This window comes from Actinia tenebrosa, unplaced genomic scaffold, assembly GCF_029948245.1.
Source record: "Actinia tenebrosa isolate PJP-AT-01 unplaced genomic scaffold, QUT_ActTen_1.0 PGA_scaffold5__44_contigs__length_20552954, whole genome shotgun sequence".
Classification (NCBI taxonomy): Eukaryota; Metazoa; Cnidaria; class Anthozoa; order Actiniaria; family Actiniidae; genus Actinia; species Actinia tenebrosa.
The window spans coordinates 1,895,450-1,912,974 of record NW_028292582.1 but is presented as its reverse complement, the minus strand read 5'-3'; the positions used below and the strand labels follow the sequence as shown (position 1 = coordinate 1,912,974).

The 17,525-nt window shown below is 37.3% G+C and overlaps 2 protein-coding genes across 2 annotated transcripts; one reads left to right on the top strand and one right to left on the bottom strand.

Moving 5' to 3' along the window:
- Nucleotides 1–58: 58 nt before the first annotated feature.
- Nucleotides 59–9,487, bottom strand: LOC116307926 (GPI ethanolamine phosphate transferase 3, catalytic subunit-like). Its single transcript, XM_031718252.2, has 7 exons — nt 8,920–9,487; nt 7,151–7,508; nt 6,620–6,779; nt 4,283–6,140; nt 3,827–3,973; nt 2,959–3,188; nt 59–1,532 (listed from the first exon to the last, which is right to left on the bottom strand). The coding sequence occupies exons 1-7, from the start codon at nt 9,338–9,340 to the stop codon at nt 1,317–1,319; spliced, it is 3,390 nt and encodes a 1,129-aa protein (XP_031574112.2). The 5' UTR covers nt 9,341–9,487; the 3' UTR covers nt 59–1,316.
- Nucleotides 9,488–9,562: 75 nt separating this feature from the next.
- Nucleotides 9,563–17,509, top strand: LOC116307927 (uncharacterized). Its single transcript, XM_031718253.2, has 9 exons — nt 9,563–9,646; nt 9,725–9,876; nt 10,143–10,270; nt 11,304–11,402; nt 11,656–11,736; nt 12,254–12,325; nt 15,536–15,648; nt 16,128–16,396; nt 16,739–17,509. Exons 1-9 carry the CDS (start codon nt 9,567–9,569, stop codon nt 17,353–17,355), a joined length of 1,611 nt encoding a protein of 536 aa, XP_031574113.1. The 5' UTR covers nt 9,563–9,566; the 3' UTR covers nt 17,356–17,509.
- The last annotated feature ends 16 nt before the right edge of the window (nt 17,510–17,525 follow it).

Genomic DNA, 17,525 nt, shown 5'->3' with positions numbered 1-17,525 from the left:
AAAAGGATTTGATGGAAAACTCTGCTTATTTTAGACTTCTTCATACAAAATTCGCTTTATTTCAGAAATACACAATTTGAACAATACGGGGGAAATACTTCTCACCATAAACACAAAATTGTAACTAGGATGTGTAATAACTCATCTGGATCATTAAATATTATTTTTAATTGAAAAGTAAGTTGTCATTGGCTGAAATGACATAAATCTGCCTTTCGTGATGGCTTGAATCATAGTTAATGAATACACCTAATTGAAAAAACGTTCTCGGGTTCAAAAAAAAGGTTATATAATCAAAGCTAAGACCGAAGGGGAGCATGTGAAGACAAAATACCGCAGCCAAACAGCTCTCCAGCGTAAATCTTCGAAGACGGCTTTGGCATGTTAATCTAGGTTGACCGACTTTGCTCTAATGTGCATTTTTACATGTCTATATGCAAATATAATACACATTTCGGAGTATCCAAAATCTTTTTCGGCCTTAGCTTCGATGATATATGACCTTCTCGAACCCGACTACGTTTTTTTAATTAGGTGTACACCTTTCTCAAGATACAGTCAAGCGCTCAGGAAACCGATTGTACTTGCCAGCGACTTTTTACTTATTAGTTTCCAAGGCACTCCAGCCTTTTGTTGTTTAGTCATTCAATAAATCTATAGCAAGTGTGAGATAGTCACGACGAGCCGAACCTAACTAAAACAATGGATAACAAGGCGGTCTTCATTGATGTAATTAGGTTCGGCTCATGTGAATTTTGACGTTAGCCGTATATCTGAATGGTCTACAGTGTATACAGCGTCTATACACTGAAACGACCATTTTGAATAACAATTGTTCTGGACTGACTAGCCTCTCATACATGTAAAAACGAGTTATGTTTCCACGTGGTCAGTCTAGAACAATAGTTATTCAAACTGGTCGTCATACTTTGATTACGTGTGTAGGGCTTTCAAGTTGTGACGTAATTCCGGGTCCAATCGCACAAAAAAGATAGCTAAAATCTTGCCACAGCTTATTCCAAGGATTTATTATACGACACACCCTATTTCTCGTGTATTACGACCATTTTTTCGAGTGCAATATGCCTAATCGAAAAATGGCGACCAATTTGAATAAAATCCTCCGCTCCAACTAGTGACTGACTAGCCTCGCGTTCACGTAGAAACACAAAAGCGTTTTCACATGTATGAGACTTGTCAGTCGCAGTTTTTTAGTTATCTTACTGCAAGAGACAAGAAGGCCATGCCCCTCTCCCTTTTTCTGGTAAAACGAGAGATGGTCGTGTGGTATAGGAGTTTAATAGAGGCCAGCTTGTCTAACCAGATTTTTCCTTGTATGCGAAATAGGTTTCCAATTTTTGAGTCCATTTTTCCAGAGCGCCATCGGTTCTCAGAACAACCAAAAATGTGAACACCAAGAACGGGAAGGTAACAAGGTATGAAGCACCCTCAAACACAAAGCGAGGAGCAAATATCTTCCACACCATTAAATGTCTCCGGTGTAGTGCTGCAGAGCACGAGCAGAATAAAACCTAGAAACGATATCCTTGCGTTAGACTGATTTCGATTTAGTCAAACCCCACATAATACAAACGTGTTTCCTATATTCCTTACTTTTGATTTAAAAAGTCCCATAGACCTAATCGGCTAACGTGTTGCTATGTACGTTTCCACCCAATTCAAACCTTCTGGGAGTAAGTTTCATTGTTCGTTATATTTTGGTTTCACAGTTGAATTCGTAGAGACAAACGCTTCTTTTCCCAAAAGGTTTGAATTGGGTGGTAACGTACATAGCAACACGTTAGCCGATTAGGTCTATTCACAATTCCCCTTACCGTTCGTCTCGCTTCGATGCAAAGGCACGACTACCTTTCAAGATGGCGCAGGGAACTGTGAAAGAATCTCTTCATATTTTTTCCTTCTTATTTATTGTTATTTTTCTTTCTTCATTAACATTCTATAACTAAACCATTATTTTAAATTTATAGTAATTTTCTTCTATATTATCATTTTAGAGTGATTTTCATAAACCCGTGAAACAGATATCATTAGTTAGTGTGTAATAGTGAAATGACAATAAAAGAACACAATGGAATTAGGGTTTACTAATTTGTATTAGGCTAGTGTTTATGAAAATCCTGTATTATAAATTCATCATCTATATTCCTAACTTTCTTCCATATCATTATTCATCTACTTATTGTAATATTTATTGATTTTTTTCTCGTTTTTGCTCCAGTTTTCACAAACAGAGTGACCCAAAATTTACAACTCATTACAATCACATATTCATGGTTCCGAGACTCAGACAATACCCATCCAATCACCGTTGCAGCAGTTTTCCCAGTGTAATCATAACGTTGCCCCAAAAATAGCTACACAGTTTCTGTATTGAAGAGTACTATAAAAATTACGAGGCAATTTTTACTTCGAGACAGCAAACAATTCAAACAAATTATATTTAGCTTGCCGTAATCAGAGTTTTCAATTCTGAAATGTTCTAAAGTTTTGAGCTTGTGAAGCATAGCAACGGCAACTAAGGGGTGTCGGAACCATAAATGGACTATATCGACGATACAACAAAATAATACAAAGATAGCTAATAATATGTAAAGTTTCGTGTTTGTCTTTTTTTATGGGTTAAGGTGATCAATATGCCGTCTTTGGCTGTAATAATGACATGCGATACAAAGGATAGCCCCACTTTGACTAGCGATCCAAAATGGCCGCCATATCGTTGAATTAGTCCAGTACATAAGCTTGCTTAATTTGGTTTATGTTCGTTTTAATGGGGGAGGGGGGAGGCGATCACGGAGAGCGCGCTATAAAGTTTCATAATAAATGAATGATGACCGGTTTACCACAGGTAGCCCAGTAATAACTTTACGGGCAGACTCAGAAGAATTTGTAAAACCATTTCTGCTTTGATTATCTTGGGCCACATTCATTCTTACTCACCTTCAAGCCATGGAAAACTTGATACATTGTGATCAACTGAAAAACCTCTTCTCTGAATCCAATAGGATCATCCACAAACACGAACTCTCCTTTATCGGTGGCGCTCTTCTCCTGAGATTTTTTGGCCTTTCCAAGTAGCCTTATCGAGATCTTTGGCCAAAATAAAAGCACAGGAAGCCCAACAGCGAAAAGTATAGATGATGCAAACGTGTTTAGAAATATAAGCAGTCCTGCAAGAAAAGAAAAATAATCACCCTATGTTTTGTAATTAAAGAGAACTATTATATTTTGGTACAAACATCTTTTGTTTGTCACGATATCCCGAATGCACTCTTGAAAAAGCTGCAATAGTTTACTGGGATCGCAAGGAGAATCAAATGGGAAATTCTGGTCCATATTTTGTACATGATGTTTTCATAGAAAACGCTCCTAATGTTTACTGGGATCGCAAGGCCTTCCTTGGGAATCAAAGAAGGCATTCGGGTCCATCTTTTGTTTATTACTTTTGGCGAAAAAAGCATATAACTTTTACTTGGAGTGAGACAAGAATACAAACGCGTTGACAAGTTGCGTGCATAGCTACGGTGCTGTCTCTAACCGCTGTGTAGTTCAAGGCTTTAGTCGCTGATTGGACGCTCGAATGAACCGTCCTCTCCCTTGCACAATTGGTTTTCCTCCCTCTATAAAAACCAACCATTGGAGTTGTGTGTTGTAGCTTATGAATGTAGTGGTGGTGTGTGTGTGCAACGACCTCACGGAAGAGTCCCACAGGGGAGAGACGTTTGTAATAAAATATACATTTTTACTTATCTAGAATGTTTGGATGTAAAAAAATATTACTTTCAAGGTACTAATAATATTGTCGTACCTGGCAAGATATTATTCGCCATGTCTCCAGGCAACCCGACAAAAGCTGCTTCGAATCGTATCGCTGGTATAGTGGCCTGGTGACCAGTAGAGAAGAAGTACTGAGACGATAACAGGCCCCACACGACCACTGCATGCCAATGGTGACCTGGGAACGAGGAGTATAATTTTATATAAAATATTCATACATCATCATTATGGAGGTGCATGTGAAGTCATGACGGCCATGTTGGTTGACTTGAGCAAACAAACGACATGGCGTCAAATATTTTCTATCCTTTTACTCTCATGGGAAGAGATGCACGCCAAATTGTCGCGGAATTTGGACGCGAGTTGACGCTTGCGCGCTCCTTGGTAGCTTCATTCTAATCAAGCAGCAATTCCAAATTATTGTTTTTCATAACCAAGAGAATTACGGTCATTATATTATTAAATTACTAACGAAGTTAATTCATACCTTCCTGGCTGGATCCATCCTCCTTGTGAGCTATCTTTCTGATCGATGCATGGATCTCTAGGAAAAGAAACATCTGAGCCAGAAGCAACAGCACAGATCCCACCATTCCATCACTCAAGATTACCACCATCGTCATGGCAACACACGTGACAACGATAAGAATTGGTGACGAGTAAACTGTAGCCAGCCCGTATACCACAGGTGGTTGGTTCTTCTCGGGGTCAATTACTGTCTTATCGCCCGTATTTTGGGATGAATTAGAGTCCCATTTTTTTCTCAACTCATTAAAGACAACTTGCAATGTTTTAGGATCATTGTTGTCTTTGTTGAGATAACTGTTAATTGAATCCTTAAGGGAGCTCTGACTATCCCTTAGCATAGTGTACAAACATAATGGTTGCCACAGCAACAGGGAAATAGTCAACAAGCAAAGCCAGTAGACGACTTCAGGTAGAATTATTTGTTGCCAAAGCTGCAAGTTCGGGAAAGCGTCGTTGGCAGCCTGCGGGATTATTTGAAGTGCCCAGTGAGCAACTGTAACTGCCGTAGCGAAAGGAAGACCATATTTTACACAAATAACAGCAGAAGAAAAGCCATTTAGATTGCCTTGGAAACGAAGCCATTGTCGTAATCCTAGTGGTAGAGCGCATGCGCAAATTGTGGATAACAAGAAACGCTGGTGAATGCTTTCAGTGGCATCTTTCAAGGCAGATAATGGTTGAAGAAAACTTGAAGGCTCGCATGAAACTTGTTCCTCTCGACATCTTCTAAACACTGACGATAGTCTTCCACAAAGAACAAACAACAATAGGGCCAACACCGCCTGACAATTAGATGAGGTGAAAAAGCTCCAAACATCGAATTTTTGAGTTTCTTTTTTGGCTTTTTTATTCCCTCCTAACGTTTTTCTAGGTAATATACGAACTATAGTTTGTGTGGTTCTGTTTTTCAAAAAGGCCAAGATAAGCTGAAGAGATAGTAAACTGGAAGTGATGAATGTAACACACATATCTTCGTAAACTACAAAACTGTTCGAGAAAGTAGAAAGAAAGTAGAGCAAACAAAGTACAGTCGATATGATATCTTCAAGGCTGATGATACGGATAACCTGTTTAACTTTAGCGTAAAGCTTTGTCCTTTCTGCAATAATAAAATGCGCGAAAATAAAAGCAAGGCTCCCAACGCAGCAAACAAATGAATTGTAAATGACTGTGTGAGAATCAGTGGCACTGATAACAGCACAGCAGCAAGACCCAATAATTGATAAAACTACCGAAGTTTTTAATATTACTGAAGCACCTTTTCGAAGAAGACTTGGTATTAATATTATCATTGTCATTAACGATAACGCAAATATTTGTATCAAGACGCCAAACGTCATTGATATCAAGTCAAACTTCGCCCACATTTCGATGCAAAGTTCTTTCACTCCTGTTAGATACTTTAAGTACTTTTGTTCCATCAGCAAAAGACGTTCAACACTAAGGTGTCCTGCAGCTGTACTTCCATTAATATTATTCTGATCCCGAGTATCCTGCCATAACTCAGAGACTTCAACGAACTCACTGGTTATTGACGATAGCTTCCTTTTCGGAATCTCATCAGAAATTTCTTGGTATTTTTGCAGATATTTATTGATCTGATAAGCATTTACTTGCAATACTTTTACTCGAGTCAACAAAGATTTCCATAAATGTCTTTTTTCATCAGGGACGTAGCTAGGAATAACAGGTTGATAATCTTGTCCAGCAAACAGCTCAGTGATTGTTGTTCCAAGATTGCCAAAGGGAATAGGAATTCCCATCAGGAGAGAAAATGTTGGCACAAAGTCCACTTGTGAGACTGAATTTGCATCAATCTGAAACAGGATTTAAACAGGGGGTGGAATGTCATTAGTCTTCAAGCAGCTCAGTAAATTCTATAAGTTTTTAAGGAAAGGGGAGGGAAATGGGGGAAGGGGGTTGAAACCCTCTCAAGTCATACCTGGCACTGCCCTCGTCCAGAACTGCACCCACTTTTATTTCCGTTTATTTCTGATCCCAATCAACTCGCGTAGGAGTGCAAAAATGCATGGGAATGAAATAATCAGTACGGAGGTTGCGCACGTAAAACGATAAACACAATTGTAAAAAAGTTTCCAATACTTCTTTAATATCAGAGCTGCTAGCGCAATTTTCACACACCATGTTTTCATTTTGTTACATGCTGCATATTACATGTTGCTTTCTAAAGTTGAAATGTATTATATCGATATGTAAATAATGTCAGCGCAGAAGAAAATATACCAGAAAAACGTGCAGACACTGATTAGATTTACATCAACATACAGTATCATACCTTTGGCTGGTGGGTGTCAATAAAAGGCACCTTGGAGTAAACAAACAAAGCAGAATCAAGTTCATCACGACTATCGCCGCCATGATCTCCAGTACGGGTCATACCGTGGTCCCCCATCACAAACAGAACAGTCTTATCATCAAGAGCATCCATCACAGACCTGAATAAAGAATATTCATAAAAAAACGTTCAGGGTGTTTAGAGCATCTATCACAGACCTGAATGATGATAAGTAACAAGTGAAAGCATATACAAAACTACAGTATATGTTATTAAATTTACATAATATTTTATAAATGCGTTATCTCTCCTTTTTTCATTTATATTTGAAACAAGAAGTGAATTTTATCCCTGGTACTAGGATCTAGGAGCAAGACAGAAACATCCTACTGCTAGGAATACACTAATACCAAACAAAACAAAAAGCAATAGATATACAGCTGTATAGCCAGATTGATATTTCTGCAAGGAAGATTCTTGTTTAGGGTTTTCTTCCTCCCATGTCAATAGGGCCTTGAATTGAAAGCATACCTTAGCACATTATTCATCTGTTGAAGTTTTTCAGCCATAGCAGGATGATATGGTCCATATTTATGTCCACAATGATCAACACCAAGAAAGTGACCAATAAGAACCTGCCAATTCTCCTGCTGTATCTCTGGTACCAGATGTTTAATGACTCCATTATCAACCGTGTGAAGATCTTTCACATTGAAAGATGGAAAAGGATAGGATTTTTGGAATGTGTCAGGGAACAGCCCTTGCCATGTCTCATCACCCATGAAAGTGATGTTTTTACCATGTTCAACCAATTTGGATATGATGTTGTCCTCCTTGATAGTATAAGAAGCAAAGTTGCTCCCTGCATCAACAAAAGTGGGAAGACTACCTAAAGTAACAAGAAAAATACAAAACTAAGCAATATTATAATTACACATATGATAATTTCTTTACACTGATAAGAACAGTTCATTATATAGACATTAGTGTTTAATACTGGGAAATAATATACATAACACCACTCATATTTTTCATTCAAACTATATCTGGGATGGGACCTCAATGACACAGTTTCCATATTCTCAATAGTGAAGATATCAATGATGTCATTTCCATGTTTTCAACAAGTTTTTGATTGTGAATGCGTCTATATACTTTTGTGTTTGCTGCACTTATTTATTTATTTGACAATTTGCTAAATAGGGCAGGTGATACAGCAATAGTACACAAAGTCCCTTACAAGGCTACTCACCCAAACCAAACCCCTTATATGAAACAGTAATGATGAAAAGGTAAATTATACACCGTGAAAAGATGAAAAAACTTACTGACGTTTCGGACGCTAGTCCTTCGTTGGACGAACGACTAGCGTCCGAAACGTCAGTAAGTTTTTTCATCTTTTCACGGTGTATAATCTACCTTTTCATCATTACTGTTTCATTAGAAACACCGACGCAGCTCACACTAGTTTTTAGCTAGTTATATCCCCTTATATGAAAGATAATACTTGTGATAAGGGAAAGTTCATTTCATACAATCAGGGTTCGTGCTAGGTTCCCAAGAAATTATTCAAGGAGTTTTCAAGGACCAAAATGACATTTTTCAAGGAGTAATTTTGGTATTAAAAAAAGTGAAGAAAATGCCAATGCTAATCAAGATGTGCGAATTTGTCACATGATATCCACGCCACATTGAGCCACTAAGTTCTGGAAATTTAAAAAATAATAGGAAAAGATGCTTCTCCCGAGATGTAGTGAAAATCTCTAATTTTAACCAATGACAATGACTCGCGGTTTACGTATCTTGAAAGTTTTACTGACATTTTTTCACAGACAATTTTTTTCAAGTAGTATTCAAGGACATTTCTACTTTTTTTCTATTTTCAAGGAGTTTCGAGTGCCCTTGAAAATGCATTTTAAATTCCAGCACTTTTCAAAGAGTTTAAGGACTTGTATGAACCCTGTACAATGTAGTATTTAAAGGGGAGGATGAAGATTTCTCCTCAAAAACCATATCTCCTTACAGGCCAGTTCCTATCTTTAGGACTTAACTTAATTTTCAAAGCCCCCCAAACAACCCATGAAAATTTTCAAATTAAAATCGAGAGCACCCTTATACATGACAAATTTTTAGAGCCCCCCTTTTCATGTCCCAAAACAATTTTGGTAAATCCACCTCCCCCCCCCTCCACCACACATATCTTCATCCCCACCATCCCTTCAGCTTAAACTTCCCTTAACCTTCATATCTTCACGCCACCGTGTAATATCCTACATGTATAAGCTTATAACGCTTCTTACCAGTTGTCAAGCCTTTTATCCTTTGCATGGTAGTTGTGGGTGGGTCTGCTATGAACCTGTACAGACGAGCTTGTTGAGGTAAAGCCTTGAGTGTTTCATGAATTACTGTCAACTTGTTCTGATAAGTAAGAGTGTCTTCATCTTGAAGTGTTTCATCAAAATAAGCGAAATCATATCGCAGTGCGTCGATGATAAGAATGACAGCTTTTTCAAACTTGGTCTCGACCCAACAGCCAGAAGAGGACGTTTTGGAGAACAATGAAGATGGCATAGTTTTCCCATTGATTTTTTCATTGCATTTGGTCTTATCGTCAATAACAAGTCTCTTTAGAAGAAAACCGCGGGTGAATAAAAGTACACCGCTCACAAATATCAAGGTAAGGCACGTGGACACTGCAGCCAGTTTCAAACCATAACCCATGTCTGTAAACTTTGCCTTTTTTTGAATACGTCGACTGGATGGTCGGAAATGTCTTGGGGAGATTTAAAAAGTCTTCAAAATGAATAAAATTAGAAATCTAGGAAGGTAATCGGACAACGATCGAGAAACTCTTGCAAGAGTGTTACTCGTCGGCCATCTTGGATTTGAAGAGGGGTGGTCGCTTAGTATATCCCAGAATGCTTTACGGTGTTGCAAGATATCCAAGATGGCGTCGGAGTCGGAACCAGATTCTCCTATGGTTTACAACCGCAGTATTCCTGCTGAAATCCTCGAAGATCTATGCAGGTTAGCTTAATAATACAATCTTTTATGAAACAAGTAGTTTCACTACGTGCTTAGTTATGTTGTTTGTATTTTTTTCAGTCGGTTTTTAATCAACATTCCTGACGAGGAAAGAAAAGATGTCGTACGGTTATGTTTTCAAATTGAACTCGCCCACTGGTTTTACATCGACTTTCATAGACAAGAAAACCCAGACCTTCCTGGCTGTGGAATCAAAGAATTTACAAGAATCAATATCCTTTAGTGCCAAAGAATAGCAATTTTAAAAGGAAAAGTTACTTCTTTAGATGGTCGATTTGTATGACGTCAACGAAGGAAACTGAAAACGAAACCGGAAACTCATATTAAAGCTATAAATATAATATAATATAATATTTTTTTTAAACGATTTTTTAACAAAATAATGTGAAACTCTGCCATTCTATCTACTTGTAAATATTAATAAAAATTTTAGCTTTTTAAAGTTAAATTATATGTTATTTTTCCTTAACTATCATACTTTTTAACCATTTTCCATTTCTTAACAAAAGTGACGAGGATATAAATCAAATTTTTGCAAACTGGCGCAAATATAAACTCAAGGTGCCTGTATTTGGAGCTATCATTGTCAATGAAACACTAGATAAGGTATAGTAAATGTCAGTTCTTTCTTCCACCTCTTTGATCAGTTCAAAGAAAGACTGCTTAGTAATTATTACCTAAGGAATGATTGGGATGAGATGGAAAAGGTCTGTCATTAGTATAGGAGATACCACCATTCGAGAAGAATTATTTAAAAATAAAACAATAAAACATTTGATAAAAGTGTCTTGATACCACGATTGCGTGCGTAGCAAGAGTGTTATTTAGCCACAAATTGTATTTTTACATTAATTCTTCAAGAACTAAGGGTGTATTTCTTTTTGATAATACAGCAACCATATTAATCGCATACACACACACTGGGCAATTAATTAATATTGCATGTATTAATTAAGAAAACAATTCACAGCCAATCGATTAATCAGAAGCAAGTGTTTTACGTAGATGTGTTATTATTTTAGGAATTCTTAATTTGGACTTTTATTGAAAAGTCATAATAGATTTAAGAAATGTTCAATGCCTAGCGTGCGTATATCTAGTTCTGGATGTATGCGGGAGGCTGCTAAGCATGAAAGAAGTAAGAAAGCATGTAAGAGTCGCACAAGGCGTAGCCGTGTGCAACTCTAGCCTCTTGAGTACTTAAGCAACCTCCCAAGTGCATCCAGAACTGGATATACGCACAACTACTGTAGGCATTTGACCATTGCTTTTGTGACATAGCAAAACCGTAAAAAATATTTGTTTATATCAACAAAAAAAATCAAATTTTGTTCATAATGAAATCTTCATTACAATAGCTATGTTTCAATAGGTTATTTATTTTACCCACCTTTTGTAACACAGCATTGCATATCATCACCACTCAAGGATTTGATGGCTAGTCAATATGTAAATCATAAAGTTTTTAGATCATAGTTAATGAACTATTTTTTACATACATGTACCAATAAGGCTTTTAACAAATTATAATAGAAACTAGCTTTGAACATCCTGTATGGACCTTATCTATCTTTTTAGTACATATACATTATTATTTCTTTGTTCTTGTCTTAAATCCTGTGCTTTTTCCCTTTTTAAGTGCATTTTAGTACAGCCTGCAATGTCTAAAACAAGTTGGGGCTTCCCCAAAGGAAAAGTCAATAAAGATGAAGATGAATTTGAATGTGCCATCAGAGAGGTACAGTTTGAATTGCAGCATGTTTCATAACGTATAAAATGAGTGTGATATTTTAGAAGTATGAAACCGTAACAGCAAATTCATAGCTGTACCATATCATACAGTGTACCTTAACTTTGTGTTGTGATTTAATTGGGTGACTGACTAAATTTCTCATTTTAGAACCTCCTTGACGCTAGTGATTTTCTTTGTTTTGTCCTCATGAATTATTAATGAGTTTTAGAAGTTGATTTCTTGTTGATTGCACTTCCAGGTATATGAAGAAACTGGTTTTGACATGAGGAAATATGCTGAACCTACTGACTTCATAGAACGCAAGATACATGATCATGCAGTGAGTCCTTTGATAGATATACACCTACATGTATTTCAAAAAATGCGGTCATTGCCAAAGGAGATAGGAGATACTGTAGGTCATTTCGAGATGGAAATGGTTTGAAACATTGAATTAGTCTCAGCACTAAGGACTATGTGCTTGTCAAGAATAAGAAAACAGCAAACACAAGTCATTCTAGCTATTCTTGGATCTTGGAATGACCTATTTCCTATTATAAAATAACTGTTATGAATGTAGCGTTCTGATTGGTTTGGAGCACGTGCTTTATGAGAGCACATTGCACGCGCGCACACTTTCCATTGCATCATTCCTATCTATTACTGTAATTTGTATTTTATAAAAGAAATAAAAAACTTGCTTGCTGTGCTGTGTGCAGTCATAAAGCACTTGGGGATTGGCAGAACGTTTGAGAAGTGTCAAGAAGAGAAACAAATCCATGAAGCCTTTGTCTGGATACTAGCATTTTCAAATGAAATTACCTTCAAAGTTAAATTCCATTTTGTTTCTTACACAGATTCGGTTATATGTTGTTCTTGGTGTACCAGAAAATACCCAATTTCAGCCACAGACAAGAGGTGAAATAAGAGTAAGTACAGGAAGTAGGGTGGTCTGAACCTCGATTCTTCTATGTTTCTAAATGTCCATCTATATTACTATATACTGTTGCATTATTGAGGTTAGTGACTGAGAACTATTTTCATTAGTAATTATTATTAAAAACAATTATATAAAGAATGAATTTTGGTATTGCAGTCATTCGCCCAAAATATTATCTGTATCTTTGTAAAACCAACACCTTGTTGCCCATTGGCCTAGATGCTGGAATATTAGTCTGTTGTGCCAAAAGATTTTGGCCAGTCTGATGCCTGTCACACTAATAACCTAAAAATTACTAACAAAAAAACCCTAAAACTTCATTTTGTTTTTGTAATTTATGCTGTCAAATTACAAAAAAGCTTTTTTAAAACAAGGAAGTCTTTGATAAGTCGTAATGTGTATGAATAATTATGCAGCTGTACTGGTATTACTTACTTCCTCAATTAAACAAATTTCTGATAGTTTAGTATGGTATGTCCTTATTTACCACAATAGGATGCCAACAATTGTTGAAAATATTATGTATGCTATTAACATCATCATGTAAAATAAGGATAAATTTTCTCGCTTTCTGATTGGCCTAGAGCCATGATAAATAAGGGGACATATCAACAAATTATTAATCAATTGCAAGCGGAGCCAGCGCTGTCACATGACCCTCTATACATTAATGGTTTATCATAGACCACTGTTACATGACCCTCTATACATTAAGATGGTTTATCATAGACCACTGTCACATGACCCTCTATACATTAAGATGGTTTATCATAGACCACTGTCACATGACCCTCTATAGATTAATGGTTTATCATAGACCACTGTTACATGACCCTCTATACATTAAGATGGTTTATCATAGACCACTGTTACATGACCCTCTATACATTAAGATGGTTTATCATAGACCACTGTCACATGACCCTCTATACATTAATGGTTTATCATAGACCACTGTTACATGCCCCTCTATACATTAAGATGGTTTATCATAGACCACTGTCACATGACCCTCTATACATTAAGATGGTTTATCATAGACCACTATTACATGCCCCTGTATACATTAAGATGGTTTATCATAGATCACTGTCACATGACCCTCTATACATTAATGGTTTATCATAGACCACTGTCACATGACCCTCTATACATTAATGATTTATCATAGACCACTGTCACATGACCCTCTATACATTAATGGTTTATCATAGACCACTGTCACATGACCCTCTATACATTAAGATGGTTTATCATAGACCACTGTCACATGACCCTCTATAGATTAATGGTTTATCATAGACCACTGTCACATGACCCTCTATACATTAAGATGGTTTATCATAGACCACTGTCACATGACCCTCTATACATTAAGATGGTTTATCATAGACCACTGTCACATGACCCTCTATACATTAATGGTTTATCATAGACCACTGTCACATGATCCTCTATACATTAAGATGGTTTATCATAGACCACTGTCACATGACCCTCTATACATTAATGGTTTATCATAGACCACTGTCATATGGCCCTCTATACATTAATGGTTTATCATAGACCACTGTCGCATGACCCTCTATACATTAATAGTCTATCATAGACCACTGTCACATGGCCTTCTATACATTAATGGTTTATCATAGACCACTGTCACATGACCCTCTATACATTAATGGTTTATCATAGACCACTGTCACATGACCCTCTATACATTAATATGGTTTATCATAGACCACTGTCACATGACCCTCTATACATTAAGATGGTTTATCATAGACCACTGTCACATGCCCCTCTATACATTAATGGTTTATCATAGACCACTGTCACATGACCCTCTATACATTAATGGTTTATCATAGACCACTGTCACATGACCCTCTATACATTAATGGTTTATCATAGACCACTGTCACATGACCCTCTATACATTAAGATGGTTTATCATAGACCACTGTCGCATGACCCTCTATACATTAATGGTTTATCATAGACCACTGTCATATGGCCCTCTATACATTAATGGTTTATCATAGACCACTGTCGCATGACCCTCTATACATTAATAGTCTATCATAGACCACTGTCACATGGCCTTCTATACATTAATGGTTTATCATAGACCACTGTCACATGACCCTCTATACATTAATGGTTTATCATAGACCACTGTCACATGACCCTCTATACATTAAGATGGTTTATCATAGACCACTGTCACATGACCCTCTATACATTAAGATGGTTTATCATAGACCACTGTCACATGCCCTCTATACATTAATGGTTTATCATAGACCACTGTCACATGACCCTCTATACATTAAGATGGTTTATCATAGACCACTGTCGCAATGACCCTCTATACATTAATGGTTTATCATAGACCACTGTCATATGGCCCTCTATACATTAATGGTTTATCATAGACCACTGTCGCATGACCCTCTATACATTAATAGGTCTATCATAGACCACTGTCACATGCCCTCTATACATTAATGGTTTATCATAGACCACTGTCACATGACCCTCTATACATTAATGGTTTATCATAGACCACTGTCACATGACCTCTATACATTAAGATGGTTTATCATAGACCACTGTCACATGACCCTCTATACATTAATGGTTTATCATAGACCACTGTCACATGATCCTCTATACATTAAGATGGTTTATCATAGACCACTGTCACATGACCCTCTATACATTAATGGTTTATCATAGACCACTGTCACATGCCCCTCTATACATTAATGGTTTATCATAGACCACTGTCGCATGACCCTCTATACATTAATAGTCTATCATAGACCACTGTCACATGGCCCCTATACATTAATGGTTTATCATAGACCACTGTCACATGACCCTCTATACATTAATGGTTTATCATAGACCACTGTCACATGACCCTCTATACATTAATGGTTTATCATAGACCACTGTCACATGACCCTCTATACATTAATGGTTTATCATAGACCACTGTCACATGACCCTCTATACATTAAGATGGTTTATCATAGACCACTGTCACATGACCCTCTATACATTAATGGTTTATCATAGACCACTGTCACATGACCCTCTATACATTAAGATGGTTTATCATAGACCACTGTCACATGACCCTCTATACATTAAAACAGTTTCTCAGGGTTTTGGTTTACTATTGTTTCAGGATATCAGATGGTTTAAAATAGAACATCTCCCAGCTCATAAGAAAGACACCAGTTGTAATGAGTATCTCAACTGTAATCCAAGTAATTTTTTCATGGTCATTCCATTCGTAAAGTAAGTCTGCAATACAACTTTTCCTGTTCTTTTGTGTTTCTGATGTGGCACATTTTATTTGACTTTGAAATATTTCGATCATAACCTTCTGGGAATCAATTGGCATCACAGGTTTTTCTCTGGGGTCTCTAGTTTTTCTCCTTCCTCAAAATCCAACATGTTACAGTAAGTTGCTATTCGATCTGTGAGTTTGCTCAACAAGCTCTGGGCTGATCAAAGTCATGGCATTGCTAACTCGCAGATGGATCTAAAATTTAGCATGTGGAGAAGGCAGAGCCAGACTTTTGAATCAAAGGAGAGATGTAATAGATTCTACTTCCATGTGATAAGAATCGAACCTGAGACCCGAGAGTTCATAGGCAAGAGTACTACCCCTACACCACCCCAGTTTGCCAGTTTTATGAATGCTGTAATTTTACTTACCTTAAGTGTGTGTTGTGTTAGCAGCTGACTGAAATTCTAATCTTATTTTTCTAAAGAGATCTTCGTCGTCGGCTGACCAACAAGACTCCTCGTCCAAGCAGTCAAAACAGCATATCAAACAGAGAAGAATTCGATTCTCCTATCAGAATACAACTACAGAAATTAGTAGACAAAGAAGATGCAAGAATTGAAAGTGAGAGGAAACAAGCAGCTGCAGAAAGAAGAAGAAAAGCTCAACAGGAGAAGTTCCTAGCTCAACACGCGATGAGTCATCCCTTGCGAGACCACCATCAGAGAGAACAAGAAGGACTTAGAACTGCTAGAGGTATATGATTTTGTTTCTTTAATATTTGTAAGAAATTTGTAGGAAATATTCATATAAAATGTTCTGACAGGTTCCATGAAAATACCCCAATTGAGATTTTGCGCTATATAAATTCAATAAATTATTATTATTATTAATTAGCAGTTATTCGGCGAAGTGAATATCGGGGAATATTTACCCAGACGCAAGTCTTCGAGCGGCGAGGTAAATATTCTCCATATTCACTGAGGCTGAGGCGAATAATTTTAATTAATGGAAAGCTTCCGAAAGCTACCCTTTTTTGCGCAAACACTAAAAATATTTGTCAATTGAATATTTTGCTGAATTTCTTTACTTGACTAGATTATCAAAGTCCAACCGGAGAACGGGATTCCAGATATTCAAGGGGGTCACCTGTACTTAAACAATACCAAGAACAACAGCCAACGATAAAGATTCTTCAACGACCAGAGCGTGCGTCCTCTCCACTTGACACAAAAATACCACAGGACACACGTGATAAGCCCAGCCTACGTTATTATAAAACAAGCAATGTCTCAAGGTCTCTTGATTATGTACAAGACTCTAACCCACTACAAAAGTTACTACACGGCACTAGTGATCTCAACTCGATTCCTAGTTCCGTTAGTTACGGCCCCTTTTCGCCGATATATCAACCATCGTCCATGTCTTCTTATGGCACAACCCCTACCCATCCCACTACGAGGTACCCTGGCTATCAGTCTGAATTATGGAAGCAGGACCATACAAGTGTACAGATAGAACAGCATATGGACCCTCTAACGAAACTGAGACTATTGTCTGCATCTGCGACAACTGTTCATCACACCAAGCTAAAAACCTCTGTTCAAGAGAATAGTAATACGAGAACTGAGGAGAAGGTTTTATTTAGCGCACCAGCTTTCGTAAACTTTGCGTTTAATCGGAAAGCGATACTAGCGACTCTTGATGGTTCCTAATCATCCCTGAACAGTTGGTTCCCACAGAAATTTTACGTTATACGATTTTAAGCAAAGGCCTTCTTTTATCCAGTATCGGTTGACCGACATGGTGACTTTATAAATGTGTTAATTTTCCTAAGAAATAACTCTCCCCCCCCCCCCCCCCCCCCCCAATGTAGAGATTACCA

Coding starts and splice junctions, on each gene's coding strand:
- LOC116307926 (XM_031718252.2), bottom strand. CDS start 9,340: ATGGGTTATGGTTTGAAACTGGCTGCAGTGTCCACGTGCCTTACCTTG. Junction 3,974..4,282: donor GGATGGATCCAGCCAGGAAG/GTATGAATTAAC, acceptor CCTCGTTCCCAG/GTCACCATTGGCATGCAGTG. Junction 3,189..3,826: donor GGCGAATAATATCTTGCCAG/GTACGACAATAT, acceptor CTTTTCTTGCAG/GACTGCTTATATTTCTAAAC.
- LOC116307927 (XM_031718253.2), top strand. CDS start 9,567: ATGGCGTCGGAGTCGGAACCAGATTCTCCTATGGTTTACAACCGCAGT. Junction 9,877..10,142: donor CAAAGAATTTACAAGAATCA/ATATCCTTTAGT, acceptor TAACTATCATAC/TTTTTAACCATTTTCCATTT. Junction 11,737..12,253: donor GCAAGATACATGATCATGCA/GTGAGTCCTTTG, acceptor TTTCTTACACAG/ATTCGGTTATATGTTGTTCT.